Here is a 19,946-nt window from a genome sequence, read left to right as displayed (position 1 = left end):
GCAGATGACACCACCCTTATGGCATAAAGTGAAGAAGAACTAAAAAGCCTCTTGATGAAAGTGAAAGTGGAGAGTGAAAAAGTTGGCTTAAAGCTCAACATTCAGAAAACGAAGATCATGGCATCCGATCCCATCACTTCATGGCAAATAGATGGGGAAACAGTAGAAACAGTGTCAGACTTTATTTTTGGGGGCTCCAAAATCACTGCAGATGGTGACTGCAGCCATGAAATTAAAAGACACTTACTCCTTGGAAGTAAAGTTATGACCAACCTAGATAGCATATTCAAAAGCAGAGACATTACTTTGCCAACAAAGGTCCGTCTAGTCAAGGCTGTGGTTTTTCCAGTGGTCATGTATGGATGTGAGAGTTGGACTGTGAAGAAGGCTGAGCGCCGAAGAATTGATGCTTTTGAACTGTGGTGTTGGAGAAGACTCTGGAGAGTCCCTTGGACTGCAAGGAGATCCAACCAGTCCATTCTGAAGGAGATCAGCCCTGGGATTTCTTTGGAAGGAATGATGCTAAAGCTGAAACTCCAGTACTTTGGCCACCTCACGCGAAGAGTTGACTCATTGGAAAAGACTCTGATGCTGGGAGGGATTGGGGGCAAGAGAAGAAGGGGACGCCAGAGGATGAGATGGCTGGATGGCATCACTGACTCGATGGACGTGAGTCTGAGTGAACTCCGGGAGTTTGTGATGGACAGGGAGGCCTGGCGCGCTGCGATTCATGGGGTCGCTAAGAGTCGGACACGACTAAGCGACTGATCTGATCTTATGAGCCTCATGTATTCATTCTTACCTAATGCTTTATCTTATCTTCAAGTTGGCTCTCTTGCAAATAAGAAAACTTGTGTAACATAATAGGAAAACCAGGATCACTTGCCATGTTGCCAGTAACTAAAAAGTGGTGTTCTAGTGGAAGCTTCAAGACTCTTACCTATTCTCATGCCTTAAAAGGTAGATTAGTAAGGTTTGGATAGATGTTACCTTCTGGACCAAACTGATATTTTCTCCTTGAAAAAAAAATCAAAAGAATAGATAGAGGATTGAAAAGGAAATCTCTCTCTCTCTTTTTTTTTCCCCCATGAATTCAGTGTTATTAAACCTGAGGATCCCTTTAAAACATGTCTTGAACCACTGGCAGTAAGGGCCCATTGTTGGGGAAATGCTGAGATGTCCTCAAAGTAAGACTGTTTTCTCATCAGGAAATAAGGCAGTAGGACCAGAGGCCTCCAAATGGCCCTTCCGTTGCTGGAATAGATATGACGGTGTCCAGGCAGGTCCGCTGAAAGCTTTCAGATGCCCATGGTATGGAATCACCAAGCTTCTGGCAAATGTGTAGATTGTTCTGGGGGACTCCCTTGGGTAGATCCCAGCCAGCCTCAGGGCCGTGAAGATGCCATTGACACTAATGAGTCAGGAAACATTAGACTCGACCTGCCCTGCTGGATGGCAGCCACAGCGCTGACCTCCTCTTTTATCTTTTATTCCCGTAGGCGGGAGGGAAGCACTACCACCCCACCTGCGCCAGATGTGTGCGCTGCCACCAGATGTTCACCGAGGGGGAGGAGATGTACCTCACAGGTAAGCAAATCTGACCCTCGGGGAGGCGTTCCTCTCCGCTTATGACTGGAAAGGAGAGAGCCTCCTTCCGTCCCGGTGCTGTCTGTGCTGTTGGCTTGTCCTCAACTCTGTGATTATTTCAGCCCTCTCTGGGTGGTTCAGGAAAGTTGCCGGTGTGGCTAATGTGAAGTGACATGTAATCTGCCTTCCGTCCCTGTGCACCTCCCCTCGCTGCTCAGCTGGCCCACTTCCCTGGCAGTTCTCTCTGAGCAGACTCCCCTGGCTCTGCCTCAGGGTGGGAGGTTGAGCTCCTTCAGGCCAAGGGGTCAGAGAACAGGAGGATGACAGGGTTGCAGAGTGTCTGCACCATCACAGCGCCTACCGCCGCCTCCCTCTCCCACCCCTCCCTCCACATCTCAGAGCATTACCCGGCCACTGCCTGGTCGCCCCTCTCAGGAAGGACCAAAAGGAATGCGAGGGAGCCAGGAGTCACCAAAAAGCTAATCAGAGCTGCTTTTCCTCTGCCACTTCCCAGGGTCCAGCCGTCTGGCCCCAGGAGTCCTGCTCCCCTCCCCATTAGCCTCCAGGCACTGCTCAGTCCTCCTTCCTCTGCCCAGTCCATCATTCTCAGGCATCAGTGTTCTTGGCAGAGCCCTGTTGAGGGGTCTTTGGGAGACCTCTGGGCTGACTAGTTAGATGCAAACACTTCAGCCTAGTATTTAAGACACTCTCAGTGAGGACTCCATCTGCCTTGAACAAGCTCAACACTTCAGCTTGCCAGAGCCAACTGGCAACCATTCCTTCATCCATTCAAAAACTCCCGGATACCTACCAGCAGACTCTGAAGGGTCCACAGTGAGTTCCAGCCCTATACCCATGGCTCTGATGTCCGCAGGGCAGGTGGACCGTGGTCAATAGTCACACAGATAACTGTCAACTGTGATGAGTTGTATGGCGGGAAGGAGTGTGAACTGTGAGAGCACATGATGGGGTGGGGAGGGGCAGCTGGGCGGGTCCCTGATGAGGGGCCAGGGTTCCAAGGAGGAGTGAGTGTTAACTGGGCAAAGAGGGGAGGGATGGAATTAACCAACCCAAGGGCATAGAATCTGCCGGCCTCTTGGTTGGCAGTGGGGGTGCGGGAGGGCGGGTAAAGAAATGGCAAGTGTGGGAGACCGAGAGGAGCCAGTGTGGCCGGGTGCAGCAGGAGGTGAGAGAGGAGGGCAGGACAGGCTGCTGCTGCTGCTGCTGCTGCTGCGAGGTCGCTTCAGTTGTGTCCGACTCTGTGCGACCCCATAGACGGCAGCCCACCAGGCTCCCCCGTCCCTGGGAGTCTCCCAGCAAGAGTACTAGAGTGGGGTGCCATTGCCTTCTCCGCAGGACAGGCTAGGCTGGGCCTTCTGGCAGGGATGGTATTCACCCTCAAATGATCTCATGGTCCTGGTGCCTCCAAGTAGCCACTCTTCACTCGCAGAGCTCCTACAATGTAGGCCAAGTTAGAGGCATTGCCCACTTCTAAAGCCCCCCAGATGTCCCCAACCCCCACCCAAGCTCACTAGTCCCCCCCGAACCCCCTGAGCCTTCTGTTTGCACCTGGTCCCCTCCAGCCTGCATTGAGCCATTGGCCACCTCCCTGAGAGCCTTGCCTCTGACATTGGCCCCTCAGCCCTGGCATTGACCCCCATGCACTCACTCGACTGCTGATCACTGTTGGCTGAATTTCTGTGCTAGCCATCTGCAGATGTTTGAATAGTCATATTGGGGAGGGCATTTCTTTGGGAGACACCTTCCTCCTGGTTTCCTCGCAAGGCAAATGGAAGGTCAGAAAGGCTATTATGAGGAGCATAGCTTCCTCTCAAGCTTGTCCAAGCCACACATGCCCACGCCAGGAGTTGCCTCAAGATGTAATGAATCCCCTTTGCCTAGAGCTGGTTTCTAAACCTCAGCACTGTTGACATATGGGGCCAGATCATTCTTTGGTGTGGAGACTGCCCTGTGTATTTCAGGATGTTCAATAGCGTCCCTGGCCTCTGCCCACTAAATGTATAATGTACATCTTCTTGTTGTGACAACCAAAAATATCTCAGACATTGCCCCAGGAGGCATAATCAACCTGGGTTGAGAACCACTAGCCCAGAGCTATTCAGCAGAATCTCATACCATCTGCTAGGAAAGCTAAAACATGGTTTTCTTGCTGGACTAGGCAAGGGGACCGTCTCTAAGATGCTTTGACCCTACAACCACTGACGTGTATGTACAGTCATACGGGTGTTAGAGGTGAATAGACCCCAGGAGTCACTCTAGGCTTTGGAGTAACCGTCCTCATTGTATAGAAGGGAAAAGTGAGCCCCAGAAAGAAGAAGAGATTCGCATGAGAACTTGAGGGGCAAAGGTGGGGAAGCTGGCCTTACGACTTCCGCCCCAGAGCTCTCCCCATCTTGCCTCCTGGGACCCAGGCCCTGAGAGCTACTCAGGTGCCTGCAGGGACTAGGCTCCCTCTTTCCAGAAGCACTGGTCCCTCAGTGCCTGGGTCCCTAAGTGGTTCCTACTGCAGTACCCCGTGTTATGTGATGGGAAGCCCATGTGAGTCTCAGCACGCTGCATGGTATCTTCATGGGCCCCAAGAATCTAGACTTTGCACTTGGTTTGAAAGTTTGCTGCGTGGTATTCCCCTCCCCAGAGGATGAGGTGGTTGGATGGTATCACTGACTCAATGGACATGAGTTTGATCAAACTCCAGGAGATAGTGAAGGACAGGGAAGCCTGGCATGCTGCAGTCTAAGCGGTCACAAAGAGTTGGACACAACTTAGCAACTGAACAACAACAAATTCCTCTCACCCTTCTCTGGTGAAGCCCTTTGCTAGTACTGAAACTGGCCTCATGTTTGTATCACTGGAAATTAAGATCCCTCCTTTCCTGTCTGAATTCCCAGTGCTGATATTTGCCCATTTGGTGCTTTGAATCCTGGCTCCGCTGTTTAGTAAGTTTTTGACCTCTTTAAAAACTCTAAACCCTTATTTCCTAGACTGTAAAAGGAGGTAGTAACAGTCACTATAATATAGCATATAGTAATATCCCTGGACTTCCCTGGTGGCTCAGTGGTAAAGAATCTGCCTGCCAACGCAGGAGACGTGGGTTCGATCGTTGGGTCAGGAAGATCCCCTGGAGAAGGAAATGACAACCCACTCCAGTATTCTTGCCTGGGATAAACCATGGACAGAGGAGCCTGGCAGACTACAGTGCATGGGGTCGCAAGAGTCGGACATGACTTAAGGACTAAACCACCACCACCAAGGTCCTGACATGCAGGGAGCTCTTAGTTCCCTCCTGCAGCAGATGCCTATTGAGCACCGCCTATGTATCCAGTGCTGTTCTAACAACTGGAGATGTGGCCATAAGCAAGTCCCCTGCCCTCCTGGAGCTTACATCCTCTTGTTCCAGTATCTTCCAAGCCCTGCATTAGACCAGAACTTCACAGATTGCTGAAAGAGTTAAGTGATGAAGTGAGTAGCTTTGTGATCAGGAGAGAGAGTGCACAAATGTCTCCAGGAGGTGGAGATATTCTTGGTGATAAAGAAGGGTTTGTCACCCTCCTCCTTAATTATCCCCTTCCCTACTTCCCTGGCTCCTGAGAGAGTGGGAGTAATTGCAGGGCATTCAGGGACCTGCCTCGAGGGATGCTGAGTGATCCTGGAATGAGGGGGTCTGGGCCATCCACTGCTGGAGTCCTGCTGACTTGGCTTATGGGCATCTTAGAGGTGGCAGCCACCAGGGGCTTCTGCTTCCACTGGGAACTGGGCTTGTGATCGCCTTAGACACTCTCCCTGGGCAGGGTACCAAGACTCAAAATGATCTTTCCCAGAAATGGCAAGAACACTGTCCTCCCAGGCAGCACAGGAGTGGTGGGGACCAGTTCAGAAGACTCCTGGGTCCAGGCATCAGCACTTCCTCTAAGGAGCTGTGACCTTGAGAATAACTTCCTTGTCTGACGTCTCTTCCTTCACCTGTAAAATGAGGAAGTTGTCACTGTCTTTCATTCAAACATTCACACTGAGGTCATGGTTGTGCCAGGCTCTCTGTTATGTGCTGGGTGCCCAGAGATGAACAAGGCAGGGTGCTGGCTTCGGTGGTGGAGTTTACTATCAAGAGCGGGAGACTGACTTAATCAAACAGAAGTGCAAACATCCAGGGACAAGCTGTGGTAAGACTGTGACGGGGAAGCTTGGAAATAACTGGAGTATGTTATAAGGCTCCTCATCTAGTCTGGGAGGTCTGGCGAAGCTCTGCTGCTGAAGGGAACGTTCAAGCCCAGATCTTGATGTTGAGTAGGAGGTGGGAGGTTACAGAGGGGAGGGAAGAGTGTGGAAGCAGAGAGAACAGCAGGTGCAAAGGCCCAAACGGGAGGAAGCTTTATGTGGTGGAGAAACCGAGACAGGCCTACCTACCCCGTGCACAGATAGCAAGCGAGGGCCTCCAGAATATTAGACAGGGTGAATGTGAGAATGCTAAGTGCCCTGTAAAACAGTGTGCACATAAGAGGGTGGGTTAGGAAGCCTGCAAAGCTTATAAACCCAGTCTTGTCGTCCCCGTGGCAGGGCACTATGTTACTGGCAACTGTGTTACTCAGGAGGACATTTGGGTCAGTTTGTGTTTTAATTACTGTGTGATGGCTTTCTGATGGGCTCTAATTGGGAGAGGTCTGACATCTGTCTGGATAAGAACTTCCGGGGCCCCAGGGCACAAGAGCAAGTTTTCTTTCATTTGTTTCACGTTCTGTTGTGCATTCATCTTTTAAGTCTTTTTGTAAAGATGCCAGATTTCTAATCTGTTTGTTGTCCAAACCCTTAATTTGGACTTCACCAAGAAATTAGGTCACCGCTTTTGTCCAGCAAATGTTTGCCAAAATGCTGCGGGTTATGGGCAAAACTTATACAAATATCACAAAAGTTGCATACAGTTGCTAGATTAGAGGGAGTTTTTCTAAACCCAAAATGGGGCTCAGGAGATAGATTATGCTCTTATTCTTGTGCCTGTGCCCCAGAAAAAGGAAAGATGGGCCTTTTTCTCTCCTTCTGTCTACACTAAATGCTTTCCTTTTCTGAGGACCTGAGACAGAGAATAACACTAGAAACATTGGATTTCAGCTGTATGTTTTTAAATAGGTCTCTGCTACCATTTGTATATTTAATTAAAGCACACCAGGCAGGAAATCACTCACAGAATCCTAGGACAAATCTTGCTGCTAAGGAAAATACTGTAACAAATCGTCGGTCCTAACAAGAATAAGAATAAATGCCATCAGCTGACATTTGCTGAGCACTTACTGTGTGCCAGCACATTTCTGAGTTTTAAATGCAGTATCTCATTTTATCCTTCAAACCCTGTGAATTGAAAGTCATTCATATCTTCAATTCAGAGAACAAGAAAGTTTAGAAAAGTTACATCTCTGAGCCAAGGTTAGCTAGCCTGTCTTGCTTTGTTAGAGGCATTTTTTCCACTTATTATCAGAATTCTTAACCTGTGGTTCACAGTTGGCCTTCTGAATTCAATAAACCCCCTGACATTGCCTGCTGGAGTTTGCTTATGGATGCGTTTCTCTAAGGATAGGGTGTGTGGCTTTTATCAACTTTTCAGAGCTGTTTATGGCTCAAAGTAAAGTGAAAAAAGCTTTAGTTCTGTTTTAATGCAAATCCCAAACAGAGCCCTGAACGCTTTGGTAATTACACCATACACTTCTCTTGGAAAACTTACTCTGTTTCAGATAACTTTTTTTTTTTTTTTTCCAGTTTAGATGATATAAGGTCCTGGTACGAGGAGGTGTGTCTTTCTGGCTCAGCTGGAGAAGCCTTTGATATTTAGCTGAGGCCTCATTTCCCTCTGACAAGTACCTCATAAGAGGTGCCCTGAGCTCATAGATTGTTCAAGAGAGGGCCGCCCATCATGATGGATGTTGGAACACCAGCCCTCTGTCATCGTCTCCACATCTCATCAAACTACACTTTAAAAAGCACTAATGAAACATTGGTTGCTATAATTTAGTAGTTTAGCAGTGTTATTTTAAATTGAATCTCTCTACTGACAGCTTAGGTTGTAGGAGTCATGCTTAAAAACTTTAAATCTTATGTTTCCCCAATCCTGCTACATAATTTTAGACTCTTCAAACATAGCCTAACTGTACTAAATTGATATTTCCTCAAGTCTGAGTCCTCGAAGCATATCTCATTTTAAATAGAGTACATTTTAATTTTTGATGAGCTGTAGTTTTTTTTTAGATGTTTAGGGTTACCAAACATCTTGAATCATATAGAAAATATTATAGCGTGGTAGTTTAAGACTTGTACGTGTATAGTCTGTTTCTGACTTGCTCCTTGCACCACAAACTCGAGACGACGTGGCCATTTTCTCGCCAGTTACATGTCACATCAACTTCACCAGCCAATTTGTCCATGTTGGTCAGAATTAGGTCTAGAGTAGCAATTTCCCTGGTTGCTTCCTCTATTTTCTAGGAAACAAAATTGCCTGCTGGGGAAGTCAAGAACTTGTCAGATACTCGGGTTTTAGCTCAATGAGATGTTTTATTGGTGTGGACTTCTTAGGTGGCAGGAACTCAACTCAAATGACGTCAGGTAAAAGGGGACTGATGAGCTCACAAGACTTGGGAGTGTCCAGGAGCAGCCCAGCTGGGTTGAGGGGTGCACAGGGGGCAGCAGGTGGGTCTTCTCCCTGTTCCTTTTGTGTGCAGCTTCCCCTGTGCAGATCCAGGCTGCCTGCCTGCCTGTCAGGGGAAGGAGGGTGTGGCCAGCACCAGGGCCCCCCCAGGGCACTGTGGGAGCAGCGAGGCAGCATCTCCTGCCCGGCTCAGCAGAGAAGCCCCAAAGTGATGCCAGGGAGCCTAGCTCTGGGCACATGTGGACACCGGCGAGGAGGCAGCAATAGGCGAGCAGGGAAAACATCTAAGCCTCCAAACTCCAGTTTCCCTCTCTGAAAACACTGATAACCACAGGCCCTATCTTACCAGGCTCTGGTGAGGATTAAATGAACAAGTGCACAGAAAAGCCATCCCATCAAACCTGCCACCACCAGCCCAAGCTCGTGGTAAACACCCAGTCACGTCAAAAGGGCCATTCCCCCCAGCCATGACTAATAAATGCTGGCTGCTGTTAATATTATCATCATTATCAATACCTAGCATAGGGCTCAGCGTATGTTAGTGATCATTATTATTTTTTACTCAGTTACTATTGTTGTAAAGTATGTAACATAAAGTCTGGCATAGGCAGTCTCTAAGTACTATTTATAACAATAAGAATAATAAGACTACTTAGCACCTGCCACAGACAAGCACTCAGTACACTTGAATTACAGTGCTGTTACTATTGTTAGCATCCTGCGAGTTACTAGGCGCCTCCAGGCCGCCCATTCTCTTTCTCTTGTGCTGCCTGCTCGCCTCTGTGGCAACCAGCATCATGGTGGCCAAGCACTTTCCTCCTTCAAACTTTTTATTAAGCTTCAGGCCTACTTGATCATGTCAGGCCCAGGCAAACTGGTCTTTTCCACTTCTCCCCAGTGCCCTCGTCCCTGGGCACCAGCCCAGCCTTCCAGAAGGTGTGCTGGCCGCCAAGCCAGGCTTCTGCTCAGTGACTGCACCTGCCCAACCAGCCCTCTGCTTGCTGCGTGCCCCTCGCCCAGGCAGGCGCCAGCTCTGGGAGGAGGAGAGTAAGCACCACCCACCCCCTGCAGGTCTCCCCATTACTCCCTTCCCCTCACCCTAACTAGATCCTGGCCAACGGGGTTTGACCAAAAAAAAAATAGCAGCAACAACTGACACTTACATGGTGCCTGCTCTTGGCGGACACTGTTCTCAGTGCTCTACACGTATTAACGCATTAATCCATACAGCAGATGGACAAGGCGGGTACTATAACCGTCTCTATGTTCTAGATGGGGAAACTGAGGCACGGAGCGGTCACTGCCCTGCTCTAGGCAATGAAACTAGTAGGTGTCATAACCAGGATTGAACCTTTGAGGAATATCACATTAAATAATGTATAAACTGCCTCATATATGGTGAAGATTTCCCAGTGGCCAAGATTATAATGATGATCCTGTTAGTGGGCTTCCCAGGTGGCTCAGACGGTAAAGAGTCCGCCTGCAATGAGGGACAACTGGGTTCATCCCCTGGATTGGGAAGATCCTCTGGAGAAGGGAAGGGCAACCCACTCCAGTATTCTTGCCTGGGGAATCCCACAGAGAGGAGCCTGGTGCGCTACAGTGGCAAAGAGTCACAAAGAGTCCAACACGGCTGAGGAACTTTCACTCACTCACTCAGTTGTTATTACTACATGTCAAATTCAACAAAAGGGCTGACTCCCCATTCTCCTCTTGCTAAGACTAGAACCCTTAGTAGTAAGTGAACCGTGTCCTTTGGTCTACAGAAGCGTCCCCTAGTGGTGGGCATGGGGAATTTTTTTAAGTTGAGGTAGTATGCTGCTGCTGCCGCTGCTTTTCAGTCGTGTCCGACTCTGTGCGACCTCGTAGACGGCACCCACCAGGCTCCCCCGTCCCTGGGATTCTCCAGGCGAGAACACTGGAGTGGGTTGCCATTTCCTTCTCCAATGCATGAAACTGAAAAGTGAAAGTGAAGTTGCTCAGTCGTGTCTGACTCTTAGCGACCCCATGGTCTACACATACATAAAATTACCCATTTTAGAGTGAACACCTTAGTAGCTTTTGGTGCATTCACAATGCTGTGCAACCACTGCTTCAATCTAGTTCCAAAACATTGTCATCACCCCAAAAAGAAACCCGCAGCCCTTAAGCAGTTGCTCCCTATTTCCCCTCCTCTGAGCCCCTGGCAGCCACCAGTTTCTTTCTGTCTTCAGATGGCATATTTGGGGTATTTCATATAGATGTGGGCTTTTGTGTCTGGCTTCTTTCACTTAGCATAATGTCTTCCAGGTTCATCCACATTGTACCATGCATCAGTGTCTCCTTCCTTTTTACAGCTGAATAATATTCCATTTTATGGATATGCCATACTTGTTCATCTGAGTGGGGATTTTAAAGGAGCCTTTCTAAGGTCCTAGCAAGGCTGTTTCACAGAAATAGTGCTTCTAACATAAAGGTGGAACTCAGAAACCTCACTTGTTACAATCAGAGAAGGAACCTAACAGTCTGGCTGGGATCAGGGGCTGAAATCTCAAATGCCTGCTTAAATGAGTGAGAAGGGCAGGGAGGCAGACTGCAGGGAGGGTCCCTGGCCTCCTGCAGGGTCTAAGGGCATTCATATGCAAAAATACTTTAAAATAAAAACATTGTGTTTGCCAAACAGAACCTTCAGCTGGGCCAGTTTCAGTCCCTGCTGCATCTATAAGCCTGGCTGGGCTTCTGGAAGACTGTGGCACCAGCTCCAGCTTTGGGTTTTATAAATCTCCACTAATGCAAAAAAAAAAAAAAAAGAAAGATGTTGACAAATTGAACTTACAGGTCTGGCAGAGATGTGGGTGGGTCCCCAAAGCTTAAATAAGCCAAAATGTTACAGGGGTGAGGTGTATTGTAACCAGTCAAAGAGGTAAGACTGAATGCTGACTCTGCTAGAGATTCAGAACAGCCTTACTGCTCAGCTGAGGGACAGTTTTAGAGATTTAGATTTCTGACTCTGAGTCAGCTGAATCATAAATAGCTAATCTTTCACTTCCATAACATTTGCAGAATCTGGAATTGTGGGTGATAGTCTCGGAGGATGAGAGAGTGACTCGTGACATCACTAGTCTTACTAACAGTGTTGAAGTCTTGCAAGTTAGTTCTGTCATGTCACATTGGTTTCTTTACCCCATGACATTCCAGGGGAACAGATTTGAAGTATTAACTGATAGTTAGCCTTGTGGTTCCCCAATTTAGAATCAAAAATCACCTAGGGAGCTTGTTAAACTGCAGATTCCCAGGCCCCCCTCTAGAAAATTGACTTCAGAAACTCTTGGGGGCAGGGCGGGAGTGGTCAGGATTCTGCATTTCACCAGGCTGCTGGACAGGTGGTCCACAGGTCCCATTTTAACAAGCCCTAATCTACTAAATCTTACAGACACTCAATCTGGAATTGTAGCTGTCATATCAGAGTTTAGACTATACCAGTTGTCCAAATCTCTGAGTCCAGTTCAGAGAATTCAACGGCCTAAAATAGAGTATCATGTTTCTCTTGTTTCTTCATTCATTCAGTATTTATTAAGAATCTGCGGTCCCTTCAGGTTTGTCCGTAGATAAAACAAATGTGAATCCTGCTTCTTGCAGAACCTACATTCTGGTCCAGATTGTTGAATGGGGAAAATTATTTTTTTTTTTTTCTGTACAGAGGTGCCTGTTAAGTTGGAAGCAGAATCTCTAAGGGTTTGGAGAGATAATAAACATCTATTAGGACCACATGATGTGTCTCCTCAAAAATGTCCCTGCTGAGCAATTATATACCCAATGTGTGCTTGAATACTGCCAGGGACAGGAGGCTCACTCTCTGAGTGAACCCATTCAGTCTTTAAAGGTTAAATTTTCCTTCCCTGAAACTTCTGCCCTTAATACTTTTTTTTTTCAATTTTTGAAAGTCTTTTAATTCATTTGTATGCAATTTTGAAACGCTATTTTCCATTTACAGTTGTTATGAAATATTGTCTATATTCCCTGTCTTGTACAATACAACCTTGATCCTGTCTTATATCCAGTACCTTGTACCTCCCACTCCCCTGCCCTTAATCCTTGTTCTACTTTGTAAGACTCACTGAGCAAGTTAATCTCTCTTCCCCTGGAGAGGCCTTGATATATTCAAAAGTCCTTTCCTCCTTTCTGTTAGGTCTCCTCTTCTCCATGGAGAAGACCCTGCTTTAAGGCCTAATTTTGGGTCCCCTCGCCATCCTGGTCACCATTATCCTGTGGGCACATATCAGTCTGTCTCTCTTTTTTAAAAAAATACAAAGACAGGCTCCAACCAGTCATTCATTCATCTGCATCAGGTACTATTTTAGGAAGAAAGCTATTGACTGATGACATATGCAGACCATAATCTCACAGAGGTCTTTATGAACAAGTCATCTTTTCTTACCTTCATTTATCTAAGTTTGCCACTAACTCCAGCAAATCCCTTCTCTTTATTTATATTATATATATATATGTAAATTTGTTTGTTTGGCTGGGCCCAGTCTTGGTTGCGGCATGTGGTATTTAGTTCCCTGACCAAACCCGGGCCCCCTGCATTGGGAGCACAGAGTCTCCCTGGACCACCAGGAAAGCCCCCCTTCCCTCTTTAAATGATATACTGCCAAAACCCAAACTTCTGATTTTTAAAAATTTCAAAATTGTTTTTAATTTTTAAAGATTATAACTATTTAATTACAGTTTATTTCTTCCTTTTGATCCCTCCCTCCCCCTTCATACACACACACTACTTATGAAAATCTGCTTTCCTGTATGCAGAATGCTGAAGCCAATTGTGGCTCGGCCTTATTTCAGAACAGATATGTCTGTGGCCTGCAGAGATCATCCAGTCTGACCTGTTCCCTCTGCGCTTTATTTCCCCCCGTGAGAACCTCCGTCTGACCCTTTACCTTCCCTGTGCCTCTCTCACTTAATCTCATGACCTTCCGAGACATCTGTGTCCCCCTCATCCATTTCCTACAATGACCTGTAACATGTGCTTCCTGCCAGAGCCACTGCAATAAACAACCCCTGGTGGATTCAGAGGCAACTCAGAGAGGACCCGGAAATGCTGTCTCTAATTATTCCCAAAGCTGGGGTCCCCACCCATCACTTGGTAATGGACACACCCTAAGATCGCTGGCTCCAGCTGCAGACCCAGAGTCCCCCTACTGGGTTCCGAGAGCCATTGCACTTTACATTGGGAGGAAATACACTCATGTAGAACCATTTAGCATCAGCAAGCAGACACCTGCAAACATCAGCAAACAAGAATCAAATCCCTATCCCTCAAGTGACAAAACTGGCCCTGGAATTCAAATTTTTGAGGTGAAAATAACGTCTGAGACCCTCCAAAGCCTACCTCACTGTTACTCAGATGAAGAAACTGGGACGGAGCAGAGCCCAGGAGGGCTGCTTGCTTTGGGCCCCTCCTGTCTCCACCTCACTGTTCAACCTTACACTACCCGCTGTCACTTCCTCAGTCTCCAGCCCTAGTGGTTCCAGGCAACAAACTGTAATGGAAAAGATATTCTAAAAACAAAGTCAGACAAACAAATGCCATCTGGGAGCTCAGGAATCTAGCCATTTGCTGGCTCCTTTCCTTTTAGGGTTGATTACAGGAACAGTGGCACCAGAGGGATAACATGTTCCTATTTTTCCTTCTAATCCAGGACACCTGTCCTTTCTTTGGGGAATGTGTGATATTTGGGGCTTCTTAACACGTGACTGGCCACCTGTTGCTCATGCCTTTCCAAATAGGCCTGTCCGGTCGGGGCCTGGCCAACTGGACCCCCCCCTACACAAGAAAACATGGGCAGCCGAATATACTAAATTTGAGGAGTCTGAAGTCTCTTAGGATTTAGCAGGTCAAGACTCTGCTCTGAAGCAGAATGTGCATCATGACACCTCCTCCCCTTGAACGTGATAGCTCTGGTAGACTGCCCTAAGTCTCTGAAGAGAGGAAGGCTGGAGTTCACACAGGCTGTCCCTTTATCTCACCTCCACTGCCATTCATTCATTCGACAAATATTTATTGACCACCTGCTATGTGTCACTCACTGCCAATCGTCCACTCATCTCATCACCCCACGAACATGTACAGAGCCTCTGCTGAGAGCAAAGCCCCATGCTGGATGCTGTGGGAAACCCAGTAATGAAGTAAGCTCAGCTCCCACCCACAAGGATCTCTTAATTTAGTTGGGGTGATAAATCCACAAGCTACTATGTTTTAAGGCCATATGTGCTGGGAATGATACAGAGAATGACGGATCACAGAGGAGAGCCAAGTCACTCGCAGCTGGCAGGTAAGAAGCTTCACAGGATGTCATATGAGATGTGGACCTTGGGGAGGGCAGGGCGTGGACAGGCAGAGAGAGTGTGGGTGGTTGGAGCGACGTTGCAGCTGAGATCCAGGAAAACCAAGGGGTCCTCCTGGCTGCTGTCAGGCACATGTGCTGACAGGGGAGTAAATGGAGGTGGGCATGAGGAAAAACCCAGGATTCTGATGGGTGTGAAAGGTCTGAAATTATTATTTTCCTGGTCCCTTAGGTTCTGAGGTCTGGCACCCCATCTGCAAGCAGGCAGCCCGGGCAGAGAAGAAGTTAAAGGTAAGCAAAGGTGGTGATAATACCAAACCAGTTACTTCTGGTCCCAGGTTGGAGGCACTGCGCTTTGCTAGAGAATCACACCTTAGTGTGCACACTTTCAAATGTGTGCCTGTCTCCTTGGATTTCCTTAACAGTAACATCCACCTCATGGAGGTTTTGAAGGGATTAAGACATTGGATGTGAGAGCACTTTGAAAACTGTAAAGCACTGTATGAATATGAGTTTTTCATGTTTCTGGGGCGAGGCTACACCCTTCTCATTACTCACCAGGATGGTGGCATCTATGAGGCACAGATGCCATGGTTTTTCCCCAGCCTAAAGTCATTCATTAATAATAGTGATTAAAATTGTCACAGAAGTTGACAGTTTGCAAGGCGTCTTCACAGCCACCCTCTGATTTGTTTTAATACCGCAGGGCAGATGGGTAAGGAATTGTATCTTTACTTTGCTTGTGAGAAAACCAGGGCCTTAAAGAGGGTGGTGACTGTCCAGCAGTCATGCAGCCAGGCAGGAGCACAGCCAGCCTCCCCAGACACATGCTGGAGCAGCTGAGGTCCTGTGTCCCTCTGAATGACCGTGTGCTGACAAGTACCAGGAAGGCCCATGAATCTGGGTTCTTGATCCTAGGACTGCAGGGGAGGTGGGGCACAGCTCCTTAGTCCTTGATGCTGTGGAGAGGAGCCCTGGGGTGTGTGTTGGGGACCCCCGATGACCTCTTAAAGTGTCTCTCCACCCTGGTCCCCCGGTATTAACTCGGCTGTAGGGACGCTGTGAAAGTTACCTGCTGGAATCTCAACTAAAAATGCGTGTGTACAGTTTCTGACCAGCTGGTTAAACTATATCCTTTGCCATCTCGTCTGTTCCATTTGTGAAAGAGCTGGTTTATTGATGCAAATTTTTTTGAGCTGTTGAGTTTTTTCCCCAATTTCTTCCAAGGCCTCTCCTTTTTAAGGTGTAAGAAGACATATTTGTCCTTTTCTTCCACAATTTCCTTCTCTTTGTTGGCATTTCTCAAACTTAAGTTACCTGTCTACAAACCTGATGCTTTTTGCTATATCTGTGTACCACTTATATAATCATGTACTTCTTTTTTTGAAATCACTTACTCCTTTTTAGTTAATCAAACTTATTTTAAAATGAGACTTTGTATCACCCAGTGGAAAATCAGTATTGCTTTCTATAAATAGAAGGCAACCCTAAAATAAATTCATTGAAAATGAAATATTTTGGAAGAATAACTCTAGAAATTTTAGCTAATCATGTTGCCTGTACTTTCTTTTTTCTAAAAAAAACGGTGGGGGAGAGAGTTGGGGAACAGAATTAGCAATTGTTATTGAAATGTATTAGGACCAAATTAAGATTTCTTCCTTAATCTAACCAAGAGGATTGAAATAGAATTTTACATTTCTCTCACTCTATGACTCAGTATTATCAAATTTTTTCCTATTCATCTCCCCAGAGACACACTAGTCCATGATCTACGTTTGGGAACCAGTGCCATGTAGTCCAACTTAGAATGCTTTAGGGGCTTCCCTAGTGGCTTTAACTTGTAGGATGAGAGATCCTGGAGGGAGTGTAGCAGTCCTTAAGACAAGCCCCTCATTTCACAGATCAGGAATTCGAGATGCCTAGAATCACATAGTTTACCAGTGAACCTTGATTTCCAATTTGTTTACTATTTAACCGCACTTGCTACCACTCACTTAAACACACCAAAGATGAACACAGTGCCTTTCTGTTAAGGGAGCTGTTAATCCATCATTGCCATTGTTCAGAGAAAGAGTTTTTAAGTTTCTCTCTTAGGTTGATGTCATTTTGCAGTGGGTACACTATAAAAAGAATCAGCATATTGTGCAAATCATGCGACATTTAACCTACCTTTCCTTTTTGTATAAACAAAGTGCTAAAGAATGAGGCTAAGCAGTTCTATCCACTTAAAGTAAACACCTTATTGACTGGGATAAGCCAAAATGACAAGTTTTTATGAGTAGATTATTCTTGCCTGGAGAATTCCATGGACAGAGGAGCCTGGTGGGCTCCAGTCCATGGGATCGCAAAGAGTCAGACACGACTGAGCGACTCTTACTACTATCTAACAGGCCAGATAAAAATACTTGAAAAACAAATTCTGTCCAACCATGTAAGGTCCTGTGCATTTCCACGTTCATTCACAGTCAGACATTGATTTAAAAGGCAGACTATAAAGAGGTAGTACAGAAAGAGCTAGAGAGTGCTTTTAGCAGTATTACTAATGTGTCCCAAAGAACTACACCCCATCTCCCCGCCCCACCAAGCGGCAGGCACAGCCTCTCACCCTCTGCCTTCCTCTCTCCCACAGCATCGGCGGACGTCTGAAACTTCCATCTCACCCCCTGGCTCTAGCATCGGGTCACCCAACCGAGTCATCTGCGTATGTATCACTTTGCAGCCACTAACCCCTTTTTTTCCCCGGGGCCTGGTAACTAAAGATTTTCTGCATGCGTGCTCAATCACTAAGTTATGTCCAACTCTTTGCGACCCCATGGACTGTAGCCCGCCAGGCTCCTCTGTCCATGAAATCCTTCAGGCAAGAATACTAGAGTGGGTTGCCATGCCCTCCTCCACGGGATCTTCCTGATCCAAGGATTGAACCCACGTCTCCTGCATTGCAGGCAGATTCTTTACTGCTGAGTTGCCAGGAAAGCCCCAAAGAGTCTCTAAAGACAGGCAAAGTTGGCAGTCAGGTTTCCATCCATCTGGTATCTCATGTGTGCCTGTCCTGTGCCAGGCTCTGTGCTAGGTCCTGAGGATGCAGCAGGGCACAAGGACAATGTGGGCCCTGCCCTTGTGGAGCCCACAGCCTCATAATAGTTACAGGGATCGTATAGGGCAAGAAGAAAGCTTGGATCACAGTGGTATTTGGAGTAGGTCTTGGGTGGGATGTTGATGTGGAGATGATGGTGTGTGGTAAAGAGGCAGACAGGAGGAAGAAGCCATAGGAATGTGGAAACATGGCTGTAAAGGGTCTGCAAACATGAAGAGCTTTCTGATCATGTGAGGAGTCCAGGGGTGGAGTAAACTGCATGCCTGAGTCTGAGTTCCCAGCCCCAGATGCTTCAAACACGGAGAGGCCCCTCATTTGCAGGGATGTGGCAGAAAGGACAAGGGTTGAGTTAGATGACCTCACAGGCCCCTTTGATGTGTAATGTATTCATTCATTCATTAAGCAGATAGGTACTCAGTGTCCCCTCTGGTCTAAGGGCTGGGCTCTGGTGAACCGCATTCACCTGCTGCCTGTCCTCGTAACACTGACCCCAGAATTGCACAGATAATAGGATGGCACTCTAATAAGTACTCATAAGAAAACGTGCAGGGTGCTCTGCTGATGCTGCAGATGAACAGAGGGACCTGACAGCCTAGGATCATTTGGAAGAAGACTCCTGAGGAAGAAACAGTTAGCTCAGGCCTGAGAAGTAAACGGAAGTGAGGTCACAGAGGTGGGGGTGGGCCGATCCAGAGCAGACTGCAGTCAGTAGCCACGGGGCCCAACAGTCAGCAGACCCCAGATTCCAGAGCCTTGCAGCCTTCCTCAAGTCAAAGGGCCACGAAGACCAGAAATGAGGGAAGTGGCCTAGAGCAGAAAACCCGCTCCTCATAAGAAGCTCTGGAGACAGCCAGCAGCCCACCATTGCTTCATCATCATTTCACTCCAGACCCCCATTGTTTCCTCCTTGATCCCTGGATAACTTCCATTGATGAGACTATTTCCTCTCCTTTTGTCCTCTTTTCAAATGAAAAAGAGATGTGAGTTACCACTGACTGCAACTTCAATATGGGTCAATACAGCCATATGGCTTCCACAAAAGACAAGCGACTTTGATCACAGGCTGTCCTGTTGGAGATTCCGGTCCAGAACAAGAGAGCTAATAGTCCCCCTGGTGCTGTGAATGGGGTCAAACCAAAGTAGGATTAATGAGCTTAGTTTCAGGGCTTACAGGGTGAGAAGGTCACTGACAAAAATGAGCATGTCTCTAGAAGAGCGTTACCAGGATATGGGAGCTAAGACAGACACAGGGACACAGAATGCCACTGGCCCCTGGCTGTCCCCTCCCTGGGGAGCCCCCGAACTTTGTGATGTAAGTTAGGCCCTGATGACGTTCACCCTGGAGTTCTGAGTTCATAGAGTTGCCCCTTGGAGAAGCAGCCCCACTCCAGATGAACAGCAGGAGCTGGGGGCACCTGCCATGGTGTCCTCCAAATGGGGGCTTATCCACGGAGACCAGTCACCCCTGGCAGCCCAGCACCGGCCTGTGTATCTCTCCTCCTGTATTCCCCTGCTGTCACCTCCAGCTGCTCTGGGAAGTGACTGCCCTTGTCATGTGAGCCTTGTTTTAAGTCAGACCATTGAAAGCATGGTTTCCAAATTCAAGGAAGAATCCATTCAGCCACTTCTAGGGCATTTCATAATAGGCAGAAAGATCAAGTATTGGCTTCATGTTCATAAATTTGGAGGTTTGGTATTAGGATGATCCATGAACCTGGAGGGGCAGGTTCTTTCAAACTTTGCTGCACTCCCCACTGACTGCTAGAATCATCCCCAGCCCAGTGTGTTCTCTTCCTTCCTTCCTTCCAGCTAATTATGTTAGGATGCTTCTGATATTGACAAGTCTGTAAGATGCCAAGAGCTCTCAAGGTCAAGATCTAGCATCCCAGGACAAAAGGCAGCAGTTAATTCAGCCAGTGGAGTCTCCTGATAAGGTTCTCTTGCCCACACACCCCCAGATTGGTTCAGACGTGGGCATCTGACCTGGGCAGGGTCTAGCAGAAATGAGATGGCATGGTTCAGGGGGTGTAAGTGTGAAGGGAGCATGTACAGAAGCATGGGTAGGGCCAGGGCACCCGTGAGACCTACTGTGGCAGAAGGGTGTCGCCACCCCCGGCCTAAAGGGAAGGACTGGCCAGGCTGGAGCTGTGGCAGAGCAGCCAGGACAGGAGTCAAGTCCACTAAGGCAGGCAGGGCTATGCAAGGCAGACACATACACAGCTCCTCTCTCCACTCAGTGTCAACCTGCGGGCGCCCCCTGTTGACCAAACCCAGCTGACAACCAGAGCGCCTG

At 47.6% G+C, this 19,946-nt stretch overlaps 1 protein-coding gene across 8 annotated transcripts in view; it reads left to right on the top strand.

Annotated features, from left to right (window-relative positions):
* ABLIM3 (actin binding LIM protein family member 3) overlaps window positions 1-19,946 on the top strand; it is a 136,977-nt gene that overhangs the window by 87,693 nt on the left and 29,338 nt on the right. For all 8 annotated transcript variants that reach the window (XM_027546006.1, XM_027546005.1, XM_027546004.1 and 5 more), the window contains 3 exons: window positions 1,500-1,587; window positions 14,792-14,850; window positions 17,189-17,260. In XM_027546006.1, the coding sequence (XP_027401807.1) occupies window positions 1,500-1,587; window positions 14,792-14,850; window positions 17,189-17,260 (219 nt within the window). The remainder of the gene's footprint in view (window positions 1-1,499; window positions 1,588-14,791; window positions 14,851-17,188; window positions 17,261-19,946) is intronic.

Source organism: Bos indicus x Bos taurus, chromosome 7 (assembly GCF_003369695.1).
Source record: "Bos indicus x Bos taurus breed Angus x Brahman F1 hybrid chromosome 7, Bos_hybrid_MaternalHap_v2.0, whole genome shotgun sequence".
Lineage (NCBI taxonomy): Eukaryota > Metazoa > Chordata > Mammalia > Artiodactyla > Bovidae > Bos > Bos indicus x Bos taurus.
Note: the sequence above shows the minus strand (reverse complement) of the source record. Positions and strands in the feature narration are given on the sequence as shown.